We start from the raw sequence: 16,843 nt of genomic DNA on the forward strand, positions 1-16,843 counted from the left end.
AGAAGAAGAAGAAAAAACCCAATCGAAGAAGAAGACAACGTGAAAAAAGAAGAAGAAGACGACGACAGAAGAAAAAAAAAACCAGACCTCTTGATGGTCTAGAGAAGAAGAAAGAAAAAAAAATAATGGAAGGACAATACCGTAACTCTACTTATCTATGACATTAGCATAAGGTTATTTGACATTTTTTTTTTAAATTTGGATAATTTGACATTTGGGCCATTTTTGGATCATTTATACGATTATTCCAAGAATAAAAGGGCAATTCTGTAGTTCCACCAATATTCTCAAAATAGAAGGGTAAAAGAAAACTTATTTTTTCAATAAATGCACGTCTGTTTTAAAAAATGAAAACATTTTGGCCATTTTTGTAATTACACAAAACATAAATCTAAAAGTGTCAATTTTGTAAATTACCTTCCCTGCAAAAACCCTAATTCAAGAGCATATAAAAGGGGATCAACGAGGAGGAGAGTGTTGCAAAGCAGAATTGTAAACCAGGGAGAGAGAGTTAACGAGCGGCGCCACAAGATGCAGATCTTCGTGAAAACCCTAACGGGGAAGACGATTACGTTGGAAGTTGAGTCCAGCGATACCATCGACAATGTCAAAGCTAAGATCCAGGATAAGGAAGGTTCGATTTCTTACAAGTTATTTGGTTTCTGAAGCAATATTTCTTCCTCTTCTTCTTTTCATCCTTTTGAAATACGCATGTTTTGGATTTTTATAATTCACGGTGCGTGTTTCAGGTATTCCCCCGGACCAGCAGAGACTTATCTTTGCTGGGAAACAGCTTGAGGATGGGCGAACGCTCGCTGACTACAATATCCAGAAAGGTTTGTACCAATCCTTTCATTGTTTTTTCTGGTTTGTACCAATCCTTTCATAGTTTTTTCTTTCCCATTTAGAAAATCAAATTAAGTAGTGTAATGTTTGTTGACGAGGTAGTCTCATCTACTGGGTCTGCTTTAATGGAAGCTTTGAATAAGCATGGTTTGATCGTTAATGAGCGTCATGTGAAATTAACTGGGCATGAAGTTTCTCACACCATCGAGGACTGACTTCTAGCGTACAGCTATCTAGTTTTAATAATAAAAAAACTGAACTTCCCTTGTTGATCAACAAGGACTTTGAGTTTGTACGGTGTTTTGAGCTATTGAATACTGAGGAGAGGATCTTAAATTTAGGGTTTAACTTACGTGATGTATGGGAGTTCAAATTAGTTTCCTTCAAAGTGTTTGTTAAGTGCATTGCTCTCAAAAGTGAAAACTGCATCTCATTACTTTTGTTTTTGTATTCTTTGCAGAGTCAACTCTACACCTGGTGCTCAGGCTTCGTGGTGGTATCATTGAGCCATCTTTGATGGCATTGGCTAGGAAGTACAATCAGGATAAGATGATCTGCCGCAAGTAAGCTCTAATATGCTTAATTATTTGCATAAAAATGTTTTGTTGGTTCTTCTCTATGGAACTGATTGTTCAATCTTACAATTACATTGTACATGGAGTTGGATCTGGTGTGTCATGGGTGGTTTATATGCTTATTCTGTTTCAATTTCTATATTACCAAGTTTGGTCTCCAAATTGTCTGCCAACACATCCAATTTCTTCCTGAAACATTGAATGCCTTAGAGATGGCCATGTAATTTGTAATATATATATATGCTTACATACTCGTTATCTAAAGTCAATTGGGTACAATTAAATTATAGGTGCTATGCCCGCCTGCACCCTCGTGCTGTCAACTGCAGGAAAAAGAAGTGTGGACACAGCAACCAGGTTTTTTTCTTTTTTAAATTTCCTTCTATACTATTTTCTTATTAAAAAAAAAGGTTTCCTGCTATACTATTTTAATAATCTTTAAATTTGCTGCATTACTTACAGCTTTTTTTGGTTAATTGTTGATTTGCAGTTGAGGCCAAAGAAGAAGATAAAGTAGACTGTTGATTTTGGGAGAGGAAATCTATGCAAAAGTTTATGCTTTGATTTATTTTCTGGATCTCTTATGCCTAGAACTATTTACTTTATACTCATTAGGAGTTTGAATTGTTATTGTTTTTGCTTTTTAACATTCTCAAGTAATGGCATGTTTTGTTCTTGACCTTTGAGTACTAATCTTCAGCTCGTCATATTTCCTATTTTTTTTTTGGTGCTTTCACTACACATAATAACGAGAATCCAAAATACTGGATAACATTTGACTTAAACTTTGGGGAGAAGCATCTTAAATGATCATATATAAAATATACTATCTTTAAGTTGTGGATCAGTTACTGATCTTAGCGATGGTTTCATTTCTGTCAAGATATGGCTGTGGGTGGAATCGTATTCTGATTCAGTCGAAAAGATAACATATATTGCTGATAAAAGTCATAACAAGAGAGGTCCCTGGACTTCATTCTGAGAAGTCATAACAAGAGGCCCCTGAAAAGAAATTGGGTATCGCCTTCAAAAGCTCAGTAGGAATTGATCCGTCTGCATTGTTTATTTGAACTTCTACAAATATCTGTTCTTTTGTAATTGCATAAAGACAAATGAATAATACTTTTCAAATCTGTAACTGGGATTTTATTCACTCAAGAAATTACTACAAAGCAACTAGCAGCTGACAGTTCCTCGGACAGTCGTGTCTAAATGGTTATCTTCCAGTTAGTAGTTATAATCCAGTATTTGGGAGCTAATCTTTAGTTCACTTTGGCAGCCTTACTCATCAGATTTAGGGGCTAATATTTTTTTTTGACTCTGGATACCTATCATCCCCAGAAATTTGGCCCCTGCACACTGCTGCTACATGACTGATATTCGAAGAAATCACCATCTGAGTCAAAACTAAAACTGCACAATTTCTCAGAAGTTGATTCAAACAATCCATTCAGGTTCAAAAGTTGACATGCTTGCTCCTCGACATGGCTTATGTCGTCGCTTTTGCCTTCTCCGTTTGCTATACACTTCTTGTTTGTGTTATAATTATTGTTCATATACGTGACCACACTCAGTTCCAATTCATCTTGAAAGCTTTTTGGCCTTTCTTGAGTTTCACGAGTGGTTCTGCTAATATCGTTCGAATAATTGCCAACACAAGGTCCTTGAAGAAGCACGTTTAGCTTCTGCAACTGTTTCAAATGCCACTGATGTGTTTACTCATCAACTAATGAAAATGCTTGGCTATAAAAAGGAATATAGGAAAAGGAAGAAGAATTTTGGTACCTGTGAGAGCATGGAGTTGTTCTCTTCCTGTAAAGTTTTAAACTGAGATTCTAGATTATCATAGATAGCTTTGAGGCTCCTGAAATTGTTCTCCATCTCCTTGGACTTCCATCTTGCTCTTCTATTCTGAAACCATATAGCAATCTGGCGAGGTTGCAGTCCCAACTCAGTTGCTAGCTGGACCTTCTTCCTCGAATCCAGCCTTGAATCTGTTGAATAAAATATGGTCTCCAGTGATCTGATTTGTTCGTCACTGAGCCTTCTTTTGTTCATGTTGTTGTTACTCTTCTTCTTCCTCCTAGGAGTTGAGCATGTCTGTGAGGAGTCCATGGCTTCGGTCTCGAAGTTTGGTATTGTGAAGTTGTCGTTCCTGTCCATAACTTCTGTTGAATATACAATTCCTTCTGTGATGAACGCAGGGAAATAGATTAGAATATATAGACGGTAGTGGTAAGGTAAGTATATAAGAGTAAGTAATGTGAAACAAGTTTTTGCATGGAAGACCAATGAGGTTCAATAACGTGTGTTTGTGGTAATCTGCATCCATTTTCCCTTTTCAGCTTCGATTCTAAGCACACCACCATTCTCTACAGCAATTTTTTTTCCCTTCTTATTCCAAACCCTTTTGCCATAAAGGCTTGGTAAGCATCAAAAGGCACTACATGCTTATCCCCTTAGCTAGCTTGACGTGCATTTCTTTCTTTTACATAGGCACAAATATCTGGTGTTTTAGTTCGCAAAAATATCATAATGATGGTTTCAATCAGAGCCTCTAATTAGTTTGAGTGTGGGAGGGGATTGAAGAGAAGTATTATCTTGTAATGGGCAACAAAAGTTGAAATAAAGTGCGTTGAGAAGATAGTCAAATAAAGTTACACGGTGTGCACGACACGAAGCAGTGGAATTTGGTATTGACATATTTAGCAGTGAATGAAATTCCATGGCTTGCACGCCACGGCCCTTGGCCTTGAGTTGAGTTCAAGATGCTGACAGTCTCCCTTGGTAAAATGAACCTATAAATTAGTTTCTGATTGGAGAGCTGCCCCCCTAAAAAGAAAAGGAGAAAGAAAGGTACTGAAGTTTGGTAAGGTCTTTCAAATTTTAATTCTTAGTGATGGTTATAAGGTTTCTTTAAAAAAAGTTGATTTCAAAATGATAGACCAAGAATTGTGCCTCTGTGCTGTATTATTGCATGGGGATAAGATCAAGTATTATGAAAGTAAGTTAAAATGGGTATGTTTGTGTTCAATCTAAATTGGAGAATGCTGCGCTCAAGTTCGTGTGAGATGGAAATGACCCTGACCCTACTCCCCACCCACCATTTGCTTCTCAAAATCACTTTCTTTATCAATTATCTTTCCATGCTCATCGTTTTTTTTCCTCCTTTTTTTTTTTCTTTTTCACTTTTTTTTGGGCATTGCACATAAATCTAACATTTTTTGTACTTTCAAAATGTTTAATTTTGTAATTATATTTAAAAAAAGTGACAATTTTAGTCCATTCAATTCCATCTTTAGTTCACTTTTTTTTTAAAAAAATAAAAATTTTAACATTTGACATTCCATTTACTAAATTTCTTAAAATCTGTAGTCATAAGTTTGCATTGGGGGGTTTCTGAAATTGATGTTAAAATATTGTAATTAGAAATTAAAACGAATAAACAATTCTCTAAAAAGTAAAGAGAGGGGAGAGTATAAATTATGAATATTGGAGAAAGAAATAAGAAGAAAGGTGTGGATTGAATTTAGAAAAAGTGAATGGAAGGAGGAATGATAAAAATAGTAGTGGTTAGAGGGAAAGTAAATGGGTGATGTGTTAGTGTTAGAATGAGGTGTTTTGAGTGAATGAGAAAGAAAAAAGGGTAAATATAAAATAAAGGGAAAAAGGAGGTTGGGGTAGTGTGTGGACTATGAAGCGCCATCTAATAATAATAATAATAATAATAATAATGGTAGGAGATATGTGTCCAGTAATTGGATGATTATGTAAAAAATGAGCCCCTGTTTTCCCGGTGGTTGAAAATGAGGGAATTGGGGGAGGTAGGAGGGAGAGAGGGAGGGGAGGGAGGGAGGGAGGGAGACAGGGAGGGAGAACAGAACCAACAACCAACAACAAATTACCCATTTTTCATTCGAGAATCGAAGTTTGTGTGTGTGTGTGTGTGTCTTTGTGGCTTTGGATTTGCCGGATGCCCACCTTCATTCCATGCATTTTCTTAGGGTGTCAGTTGTGTTACATCCTGCGCCTCCCCCTCGCCCGCGGCCACCCATACCCATTGCATTTGGGTTTACATTTCTTCTGTTGAGTGAGAGAGAGAGAGAGGCAGAGGGGATCTCAAGTCCCTTCCTCCTTCCTTGGGGGGGTGACGGAGTAAATCCATGTTCTTCATTGCTCCATTGTCATTCCTAGATCCAACTACCTTCGATCTCACCACCGTCACCTTCATTGCCCTAATTCTCCTCCTCTCTCTCCTCTCCCTCTCTTTCATCTTCCACCTCCGTCTCAAGTCCCGCACCTCCCACCATCTCCAGCGCTTCAACTCCCTCTGGACCGTCCGTTTCCTTCTCGTCTCCTTCATCTCCTTTTGGGCCCTCAATGAGCTCCTCCGCCTCTCCTTCTTCCGCCGCCGTTACCTCTACCCTTTCCTCCCCTCCATCCCTTCCCTCCACCAATCCTCTCTCTGCCAAATCCACGCCCTTCTCTCTCTCGGCCTCTTCCAGCCCTGCTTTCTGATCATACTCCTCTTTCTCATCAATGCCTCCGCCAAGAACAACACTCCTCACGATTATGCACCTATTCCCTTCCTTCTCCTTGTTTCCATGCCTATTTTCCTCCTCCATGTTTTCATCGTCTTCTATTCCCCTTTCGACCATAAACTCCCTCCCGCCTTCAATCAGAGCTATCTCCTCATCAAGCATGATTTTGACAACTCCACCGTCTTGTGTGCCTACCCTCTCTTGAGTTCCATTGCCTTCGCTGCCTTCGCCATTGGCTACATGTTCTGCTTCTTCTTCTCCTCCTGGAAAGTCGCCTCCATGGTCATCAACAAGTCCCTCCGGATCCGCCTTTACGGCCTCGCTTTCACCGTCATGATTTCCTTGCCCTTGCAGATTATATTCCTCGGCCTCTCCGCGCTCTGGAGGCCGGACCAGCCCGCTTACTCCCTCGTTTCTCTCGTTGTCTTTTTTAGTACCTTTCTATGTGCCGCTGCCGGGGAGGGCATTTTGGTCATTGTCCCAATCGCCGATTCCTTGGCCGCCGGCGGAGACCCTCGCTGGGAGGATTCCGGTCAGCCTTTGAAGACCGCGGGCGACGGTTGATATTTGACCACAACATCCACATCCAGGCTTCAAATCACACAACCAACTAACTGAGGTGGAGATTATGTAAAGTTCCCTATTTTTCTTCCCATTTTTTGAACTTTAAACAGCAGGGTCCGAAATTGTACCTAAAGAGGAGAGACAAATTTTAACTTAAAAAGCTTGTTTTCTTCTCAATTGTTTTAACTTTTTTTTTTTAAAAAAAAGAGTAATTAATATCTCATTCTATATGGCAGTTAATTTGAATAGTAGTGGTTTTGTACTTTTCTGGAAATTCTTGCATTGAATGGACTAGTTTTTTAGATGTTTGCATTTATGAGAATAGTTAGGTACGTATTTATTTATTATAATTAGAATTGTGTGTCTATGAATAAAGAATGTCGATTTATGATTGGTGGGATGATATAGTAGATATGATGTGTTAGAACTTAGAAGTAAGCCTATGAATCTGAAAAGGGGGCAGCCAGGATTGAGAATGGTGGACAGTGGAGTGCTTCATTCAAATTCTCTCACCATCTACACCGCTATAGCTAATGTCTTCCTACCAATCTCGACTTTAATTTCTTTTCTCACGATTATTTATTTATTTTGTTTTGGTCTAAGAGAACTATAACGAAGGTGATACATAAGAGTGGTGATGTTTGTACGCTTATTTCTATCCACCGAACCTAAATATTTTGACAGCTTTGTTACTAAAATAGACAACAGACAACGTTGGAGATTAGATTGTTTAAGAAACATGTGTTTTGAGTGCAGACTTAAGTAGTTCGAGAATGAAATGCATATTTATAAATCATTAATTTGAGAAATATTTTAGTGTATTTAACCACTTATTAGATTTTAGATTAGTTTAAATTTGTCATCTTAAATATTTTAATATAGTTAAGTTTAAATAAACTAAAAACATTGGAAGAATATATATATATATATAAAATTAAATAGAGATTATGACTAAAATTATAATTTTATTTAACCTATTGTTTTAATAATTTGATATTTTAATTTTATTATATTTTGAAATAAAATTTCATAGACTAGTATTTTAATATTAAATTCAATTATTGAAAAATTATATATATTTTTAGGCTGTTTTCAAATATAGAAAAATGAATCAAATATTTACAAAGTATAGCAAAATTTTAGAACTATCAATGATAGACGTCGATAGACTTTTATCAGTTTCTATCAACGTCTATCATTGATAGTTCTAAAATTTTGCTATATCTTCTAAATATTTTCAACAGTTTTACCATTTGAGATAATTTTCATATATATATATATATATATATATATATATATATTATCAATTTACATTTGAGGAGTAAAAAACCATAAATTTTGAGTTTTACTTTTTATTTGGTCACTAAGTTATTTAAACATTTTAAACCTTAGAAAATGATTCTAAGTGTTTGAGCTAGTTAAATTAACCAACAGAAAAATGAAAATGTTATTAAATTAAATCAGGGCTTTCTACACATATAGCTTAAATAAATATATTTATATAATTGCAGTCTAATAGCATATTTTGAATGACATAGAAAAAATATCTTTCGAAAATTCATTTTTATTTAAACATTTTTTTTTTTATAAAAGCTCATTAAAATAAAAAAAAACACATGTATTGCAATTCTTTCTTAAGAATGTTTTTATATAAAAATTTGTCTAATTTGTTATATACTAAGAGTGTTTTTATTAATTTTTTTCATGGTTGGTAGCGGTTGTTGGAGGTGGCAGTTAGATTTGGCCGACGGAGTTGGTGGCCGAAATTTCGTCGATGTATAGGGAAGGGGGGTTGCTAGAAGTTGGTCGACGTGGTCGAAGTTGGCCAGTGGCAATCGGAGGTTGGCCGACGACGGTTGTCGAGATAACAACCGGAGGTTGGCCCACCATCGGAGTTGGCCAACGGCGATCGTCGGAGTCGGCCAAAGGTGGTGTACAGAGCTTGGCCAACGTACTTTCTAGATTAAATTAGAAAAAAAGGGATAACCCATGATTTTGAATAGTGTTTACTATTCAAACCCATGGGAAAATGAGGTAGGAAGCCAAGGCTTCCTAAATCCATGCTCAAACAACTGAAGAAGGGTTGAGCTTAGGATGCCTAACACATCCAATCCCAACCCTTGAAACAAACACCCATTTAGGGTTCATTTGAGACACAGAGTTAGATTGAATTGAGTTGGTAATAATTGTATGTGTTTGAGGCGTTGGGTTGATAATAATTTTATGTGTTTGGGGTGCAGAGATTGAGTTATGAAAATGAGAAAATAACATAGATGGCCCAAAATGAAGGGCAAAAATGAAGAACGAGTTCCCTTTTGAAAACCAATGAGTTTTGGCTTTCTGCTTATGTCACCATTGTGTGAAATTACCATTTTAACCTTAAATGCATTCATTTTCTCTTCATTTTGCAACATTATTTTTTTTTTCATTTTTTTTGAATTTCTTCTTCTTCCTTCTTTTTTTTTTCTTCTGCGATTCTTTTTTCTGTGTTTTTTTTCAGCATCGAGCATCAAACATAGAGTATAGAGCATTAGAGCATCGAGCATCAAGCGTACTTCTAAATCAAGCATAGAACGTACAAAATAGAGCATAGAGTGTCGATGATTTATGGCTATTATATGAATACTTGAACTTTATGTGGAGACATAAAAATGGATCAGATTCGAGTAAATAATCAAAATGATCTATAATATATGAATAAGGTTGGGTGTCTTATTCTGGTAACACTATCGGATGCGCCCACTCTGGATTTGTTAAAAGAAGTTGTAAAGTGCTATAAACGAAGTGATCCTGATTCGTTCAAGTAATGACATGAAGAGGAGGCATCCTGTGCAATGAGTTTTCATAAGATCGGATCAAAAAATAAGTCACTCATACTTTATAACGCTGTTTACTGTTTACGACTGACTATTTCATAGCGATGACCTAAGTAAATTGACCATAATCCTGAGCTAACTATGGACTCCTGTTTATTCGGAATTATCCTTAGGTTTGTATGGGTGAGAGTTAGCTCAACGATGTCGGCTCAATAAGCCTCCCATTTCAGGGGTAAGATTGGGTAGATAGTTGGGGACATAGCGTGCAAGATGGAATTCACGCCTAATTTAGGGATAGGAGGAAGGTTGTTCTCTTAATGCTGAATCCAGGTCTTGAACAAGGGGCCCCACCCTCTCATTGGCCCGAGAGGAATCTGGTTTAGTGATTGGATCACAAATTAATTGTTCATTAGAGGATAATGGAACTTAAGGAGTAAGACGTAATTTCGGGACTAGAATATCATTTGACCTAGCCATTATTACGAACAACCTGTACTTACTGATTATAGTTAAATCAAGTGGACACAAATATATCTACAGTGACGAGAGTGCAACTATCGAGCTATAGTGATGTGACTCGATAGTTAAGGAATATTGATTAATTCGGTCTAAAAAGTTTTAGTTAATTAATCTCAAATCGTTGGAGCTCATGATCTGTAGGTCCATAAGATTCCTTTACTAGCTCGTAAAACATGAACACCTTGAATTAGTAAATTGGATGAATTTGGAATGATATCAATTTGAAGTATTCAAATTGAATTTGAATAGTTCAAATTCAAATTAGGATTTGTATAATTATATTTGATATAATTAATTAACGTTTAATTTATCGAAATTAAATGAAATTGGAGAGTTTATAATATTTAAATATTGATTTAAATATTTATGAATAGGATTCATGTTTAAAATTAGGTATGTGATTAATTAACTTTGTTTAATTAATTAAAAATCAAAATTAATTTTCATTTTTATTTCAATTTCAGAAATTGAAATATTGGTTCTGATTTTAATTAATTAAAATTGAAAATTGAAAATGGAAATTGGAATTTTGAAACTTGGTAATGGACTTTTCCACATTTTGATGAAGTAAGGAGGTGTTTCTCCTAAATTAACACACCTTGCCCATTAACTTTATGCAATTGAAGTGCCATTAGAGTTGCTCTTCAGTGCTTGCATGTAGAAAAAAATAAAAACCACTTCAATTTCTGAGATTGAGAGGGGAGGCTGCTAGAAAAATTGTTTTTGCAGCAGGTATTCTTCTTCACCTGAAAACTCACTCCAATTTCTTCACAAATTCAGCTCAATTGTAAGTTTCACCACTCAAATTCAAGGCTGAGAATAGTAGAGAAGATCTCTTGGTGGTCCAAAACTTCAATTGGAGAAGATTGTAGCTCAAATTCGTGTTTGAAGAGGATTTTCAATGGTATGTGTCGAAACCTCTTAATGCCCTATGAACAACTTATTTTGATGTAAAAATTAAGGAATTAGAATGCTTAATAATCCTATTTTCTTCTGCTGCATGTTTCTGTAATCTAATAGATTAATCCCAATTTATCCGGGACTCGGGATGTTACACCAATTGTACATGTACTTAAAAAAATAAAGAGGTATTAAAATATAAAGAATAAAGGGAAATTTATACGGATGATCCAAAAATTGGACAAAAAATGTCAAATGGCCCAATTTCTTTAAAAAAATATCAAATGGCCCAATTTCTTTAAAAAAATATCAAATGACCATTTGTTGATGTCAAATTTGGGTGAAATTACTAAAATATACTTGTGTGCACGCGAAAAAAGCATCCCTCTCTCTCTTTTCTTTTTCCCACTCACAAATCACTACTCTCTCTATCTCTTGCTCTCTCTTGGTCTCAGACTCTCTAGCTCCCTCTTGGTCTCGACCACTCTTACTCTTTCCCAGTCTCTCTTCTCCTTTCTTTACACACAAAAGCACTCTTTCTCTCTCACTTCTGCTCAATGGAGTTGGTTGCGTCAGAGCTGGTCGCTTAGACTCGCCGTGCCAGAGAAGAAGAAGAAGACGTGCATGGGAGAAAAAGTGGGAAAATCTCGCTCTCGTTCTTGTTCGTTGAAGAAGGTGCAGTGTCGGAGAAGGTGTGGTCATGTCGTAGAAGAAGAAGACTCGCAAAGGTGAAAAAGATATGGAAAAGAAGAAGAAGAAAAAGAACCCAACTGGAGAAGAAGACGACTCGCGAAGATGAAGAAGATGCGAAGAAGAAGAAAAAGAAAAAACCCAATTGAAGAAGATGAAGACAATACGTAAAAAGAAGAAGAAAAAAAACCAGACTTGTCAGTGGTCTAGAGAAGAAGAAAGAAAAAAAATGATCCGACCACTATCATGTTTTGAACGACTTATAAAAAAATATCTTTCGAAAATTCATTTTTATTTAAATACTTTTGATAAAAAATCATTAAAATAAAAAACACATATGTATTGCAATTCTTTCTTAAAAGTGTTTTTATATACAAATTTGTCTAATTTGTTATATACTAAGAGTGTTTTTATTAATGTTTTTCATGGCTGGTGGCAGTTGCTGGAGGTGGCAGTCGGATGTTGGCCGATGAAGCTGGTGGCCATAATTTCGTAGGTGTAGGGGGGAAGGGAGGTTTCCAGAGGTTGGTCCATGGTGGTCGAAGTTGGCCGGTGGCAATCGGAGGTTAGCCGACGACGGTCATCGAGGTGGTAGCTAGAGGTTGTCTTGCCACCAGAGTTGGCCAACAGCGGGCATCGGAGGGTGGCGGCCAGAGTCAGCCGATGGTGGTTGCCAAAGGTGGTGTTCGGAGGGTGGCCAACGTACTTCCTAGATTAAATTAGAAAAAAAAAAGGGTAACCCATGAGCTTGAATAATGTTTACTATTCACACCCATAGGAAAAGGATGGACTTCCTAAATCCATGCCAAACAAGGGTTGGGCTTAGGATGCCTATTTCATCCAATCCCAACCTTTGAAACAAACATCCTCATAGAGTTCATTTGAGACGTAGAGTTAGATTGAATTGAGTTGGTAATAATTGTATGTGTTTAAGGTGTTGGGTTGATAATAATTTTATATGTTTGGGGTGCAAAGGTTGAGTTATGAAAACGAAAAAATAGCATAGATGGCCCAAAATAAAGGGCAAAAATGAAAAAAAGGCTTCCTTTTTGAAAACCTATGAGTTTTGGCCCTCTGCTTATATCATCATTGTGTGAAATTACCACTTTAACTTTAAATGCATTCCTCTTCTATTTTCTTCGTTTTGAAACCTTTTTTTTTTTTTTTTTTTTTTTTTTTTTCGTTTTTTTTGAATTTCTTCTTCTTCCTTCTTCATTTTTTTCTTTTGCGAATCTTTTTTTCTGCATTGAGAATCAAACATAGAATATAGAGCATTACAGTATCGAGCATCAAGCGAACTTCTAAATAGAGTATAGAACGTACAAAATAGAGCATAGGGTGTCGAGGATTGAGGATCAAGTAACATGTAACTTGTTTTTAGCATAGAGCGTATAACATAGAGCATAGAGCGTAAAGCATCAAACATCGAGTATCGAGTATTGAGGATCGAGGATCGAGTAGCATATAGCCAATATATAGCATAGAGCATAGAATATAGAGCATCAAGCATCGAGTAGCAAGTATTGAGAATTGAGGATCGAGGATCGAGGATTGAGTATCATGTATCAAGAAAACTTATGAATCACAACTTGCAAATGATTTTCAAGGTCGAATGGGTAAATTTATAGGGTACTGACGCAAGCAGAAGACACTTTTTATTCAATTTAAAAAAGCACTCATTTTTCATCTGACCTCCTAAAAAGGGGCCATCTGTACAAAAAAACCCTGTGAAAATTTGGTGCATTCTTTAAAAAAGGATGCACATTTTTGTAATTTTTTTTAAAATTTGTTATTTTTCATTTGTTTTTTTTTTGTTTGCTTTTGCTTAATTTTTTGTACCACCATTCAACTATACACATACTTTTCCACGTTCTTAACACTCATGTGAGATGTGAACTCAATTAAATATAAATGTATTTTACAATTTTCTACACAAATATTGCATTTAACATAGACAAAATGCCATTATTTATGTAACTAATAACCCTACAATATACTTTAAGGGTTTTGGAGTTTGTGAATTGAACCTACACAAAAAATAGGATTGTCATTAGAGATTTATTTACATGTTCGATATATATATATAAAACATGGCTAATAATGAGCCAATTTCATGCATACAAAAAATATTGTTATTAATATAGTCAAGTTAGTCAGTCCTACTAAGTAGATCCAAACAATACCTCTTCATAGACTGTGGTGAGACTATTAAGAAGCAATCAATCTTCTGGATGTTTGTGACAAGTAGATCTGTAAGGATGACCTAATCATCCTTAGAGAATATTTTAATATCAAATTACTATTAACGACTACTATTAAATACTATAAACCAATAATTTTAAATTTGCATACAAAAATACTATTGCTAAAGGAAGAGTAGAGTGTTGAAATCCTTTTCAACCACCAACTAATTAAATATTGTTATTAATATACTATTGCTCGCTTCTTCTTCTTCCCCATCTTCTTTCGATGGTTTCTTCTTCATCAAACAATGCACGACAACCATCTATCATGATCTATCTTGCTACTTCTTCTTCTTTCACTGCTTCTCCTTCTTCCACTACTCATCTTCTTCTTTCTCTACTTCATCTTCATTCGCTGCTCATCATCTTCTTCCACTACTTCATCTCCATTTTATTCTTCTTCTTCCTCTATCGCTGCTGCTCAATCTTCTTCTCCCGTTGCTACTAAATATTCTGCTGCTTCTCCTTCAAGTTTACAATCTATCATAAAATCAATTTTTTCAAGGTTATAATCATTCTCTTTTCTTTTCATTTCATCAACTCTTCCATTTAATCATACTTACTAAACCTTATTAAGCCTAAACTTGTTTAAATAGATGGTAAACAAAAAACATAATGTGATCAAAGCTGAATCAGCAACAAGCAAAGGAAGCAAAGGAAAAGGAAAGAAAATAATGAAAGTTGAATCACCAATAAGCAGAGAAAAAGGAAACAAAATAAAAACTAAGAATAAGGTAAAACCAAAGTAGTTGTGCTAGAGAGTGATAATGTTCTATCACTGCCTATCACAAATAGACAATGACAAAATCACTAAATATTATGTTGATTATTGATTATTGTTGGTAAATAGTGTTAATGGTTTGCACTTGCCAAATATTTTTTTTTGTTGTTGGTAGATAGTTTTATGTTTTGTTCATATTCTATCTCCATGTATAATAGAACTTTAATATCCATAAATACTTGTCTATCTGAGATAGACAGAGATAGAGTACTATCTCTTTCTATCTAGAGATAGAGTTACATCATTGTTAATCTGAAATAGACAGAGATAGTATTCTATCTCTGTCTACTATCTCTATCTATCTGAGACTAGAAAGTGATAGACTTCAATGATAAACAGTAATATCAGTTTGTATATGGTTTTCACTTTATATTTTTTTGTTGTTGGTAAATAGTGTTATGTTTTGTTCATTGTCTTGTGTACATCAGTGCTTATTTAATAATAATGTACTTCTAGGTAGATAGTTGTCTATATGAGTCTATCTATTGATACATGGTGATAGACTACTATCACTATCTATCTTAGGAACTTTAATAACTATAGAAAAACTTTAACATCAATAGATACTTGTTTATTTGAGTGTATTTGTTGATAATTTTGAATTGAGATAGACAGAGGTAGATCACTATCAGTGCCTATCTGAGATAATAGTGATAGAGTTCAATCATTGTCTATCCGTTGACTGGTATAGATGTAATCGACATCTGCCCATCTGGGCTGATGTTCAGGTACCAGTCCGAGCACGTAATCGACATACATGTGCTCTTTCTCCCATACTTTAGCAGTTTCTTCCATGGTTTTTCCACGTATGACCTCGAACAAGCTATCTGGACCTTGGAGGTTCAAGTAACTCTGCAAAATAGATAGCAATAGGTTCAACTGTATATCAATAATGCAAAATTGTACATTAAAATTTAAACCCTCTATAATATATACCAATATGCCATGTGGCAATGTCGTGAACCGATGAGCACATATCTCCGGCCAGCTAATAAACTTCCATCGGAGAAACATGAATAAAGAATCGACAACTTGTAGTTTGAAAGTTAAGTCAAAGAATGAGAATAGTAATTAACAAGCATATAAATGTAATAAGGGATGCTAACTTACGTCGTTCAAAACCCAATTACTATCACATGTCAGCTCCTGGAACAACATCTTCATCGTGCAATTCGTCCTGAATAGGACTTCATTCCTCGGCTAGTGAGGACCTATGTCCACGCTGTTCAACCAGACCATGAACTCATTCATCAAGTCCTCTAGAATAGCATGTGTCAGGTCGTAGGGGACGATGTCAATCAGATGTTCACCGAGCTGAATATATTTCTGATTTTTTCCAGTTGCCTTTACCGTGTCAACTGGAGAGGTGTACGGTTGTGTTGGCTTCCTCTTCCTACTTGTCCGTCTCTGTTCCCCCTCATAGTTCACAGGGTCTGTTGAAGGTGGAGGAATGGGGTCACATGACTCAGGCTCCATTGTGTTGGTCTCGGTGGTGGGTGGAAGAACGGGGTCCTAGAACTCTGGGTCACGGGACTCAGTGGCTGCTGGAGGGGCTGGATCACGGGTCTTAACGAAATGTGGAAGAATGGGGTCAATAGTCTTGGTAGACTCCACGCGTAAACCCTATATAATTTATGAAGTATGTTAGGTCAAACACAACATGACATAGATTTATATTAAAATAAGTTTAAGATGATATTACGTACCCGACATAATGACTACAATTTGGTGATTGTTTGTACTTCAGCCTGAAGGACACTCAAGTCAGACTTCATATCTTTCAAGTCTGAATGTACATCATCCAATTTACACTCCATCTAGCCACTATCTGATCTATATCACGGAGCGATGTGTAAATGCCCACACCCCTCATGGGCTCAGAATGTGTTGTATTCAATCGAGGCGACCCTTGCTTCTTAATTGGAGGCACATGCTCATCAATAGGTAGCTCGTGAGACTTGTTATGAAGAAGGTGAATCTCACGCTCATCGGTAGGGAGCTCGTGAGACTGATGTTCATCGAGTTCTAGCTCGTGGGTGTGATGCTCGTAACTCTCGTAGTCATTGGAGTAACTACGAGCATCCTTATCATGGTGTGATCTATGTTCTCTGAGGATGTTGTCTCGATATCAATGCACTTGTATACTGGTCATTCATCGACCCTAGTATCCTTATACCTCCTCTCTCTATCGAACATGATCAATGGTGTGGGTGTGATCCTTGTCTATACAAAACAACGAACAATTTGTTTGTTATATGTGTCATTCACCTTAAATCCAAGTAAATTGTGATGTAATACACTAACCTCGATGGACTCAAACACGTCTCGCACTATTGTTTTGGTTGGGAGTGAGTATGTACACTCCCAC

At 36.1% G+C, this 16,843-nt stretch overlaps 3 protein-coding genes across 4 annotated transcripts; 2 read left to right on the forward strand and 1 right to left on the reverse strand.

Moving 5' to 3' along the window:
- Positions 1-479: 479 nt before the first annotated feature.
- Positions 480-2,114, forward strand: LOC120087222 (ubiquitin-ribosomal protein eL40 fusion protein). The gene is made up of 5 exons (XM_039044138.2): positions 480-634; positions 750-836; positions 1,307-1,409; positions 1,712-1,778; positions 1,912-2,114. The coding sequence occupies exons 1-5, from the start codon at positions 532-534 to the stop codon at positions 1,936-1,938; spliced, it is 387 nt and encodes a 128-aa protein (XP_038900066.1). The 5' UTR covers positions 480-531; the 3' UTR covers positions 1,939-2,114.
- A 341-nt stretch (positions 2,115-2,455) lies between these two features.
- On the reverse strand, positions 2,456-4,011 carry LOC120087208 (homeobox-leucine zipper protein ATHB-53-like). 2 transcript variants are annotated; one of them, XM_090311409.1, is made up of 2 exons: positions 3,207-4,011; positions 2,456-3,112 (listed from the first exon to the last, which is right to left on the reverse strand). In XM_090311409.1, the coding sequence occupies exons 1-2, from the start codon at positions 3,582-3,584 to the stop codon at positions 2,753-2,755; spliced, it is 738 nt and encodes a 245-aa protein (XP_090167535.1). In that variant the 5' UTR covers positions 3,585-4,011; the 3' UTR covers positions 2,456-2,752. The 2 variants fall into 2 exon arrangements, with proteins under 2 accessions (XP_090167535.1, XP_090167533.1); XM_090311407.1 differs by having other exon boundaries at positions 2,456-3,127; positions 3,207-3,876.
- A 589-nt stretch (positions 4,012-4,600) lies between these two features.
- Positions 4,601-6,828, forward strand: LOC150038809 (uncharacterized). The gene has a single exon (XM_090311404.1). The coding sequence runs from the start codon at positions 5,585-5,587 to the stop codon at positions 6,524-6,526; it is 942 nt and encodes a 313-aa protein (XP_090167530.1). The 5' UTR covers positions 4,601-5,584; the 3' UTR covers positions 6,527-6,828.
- The last annotated feature ends 10,015 nt before the right edge of the window (positions 6,829-16,843 follow it).

Source organism: Benincasa hispida, chromosome 1 (genome assembly GCF_027475165.1).
Source record: "Benincasa hispida cultivar pf3 chromosome 1, pf3_genome.v1.1, whole genome shotgun sequence".
NCBI lineage: Eukaryota > Viridiplantae > Streptophyta > Magnoliopsida > Cucurbitales > Cucurbitaceae > Benincasa > Benincasa hispida.

Coding starts and splice junctions, on each gene's coding strand:
- LOC120087222 (XM_039044138.2), top strand. CDS start 532: ATGCAGATCTTCGTGAAAACCCTAACGGGGAAGACGATTACGTTGGAA. Junction 635..749: donor TAAGATCCAGGATAAGGAAG/GTTCGATTTCTT, acceptor TGCGTGTTTCAG/GTATTCCCCCGGACCAGCAG. Junction 837..1,306: donor TGACTACAATATCCAGAAAG/GTTTGTACCAAT, acceptor TATTCTTTGCAG/AGTCAACTCTACACCTGGTG.
- LOC120087208 (XM_090311407.1), bottom strand. CDS start 3,584: ATGGACAGGAACGACAACTTCACAATACCAAACTTCGAGACCGAAGCC. Junction 3,128..3,206: donor ACAACTCCATGCTCTCACAG/GTACCAAAATTC, acceptor TAAACACATCAG/TGGCATTTGAAACAGTTGCA.
- LOC150038809 (XM_090311404.1), top strand. CDS start 5,585: ATGTTCTTCATTGCTCCATTGTCATTCCTAGATCCAACTACCTTCGAT.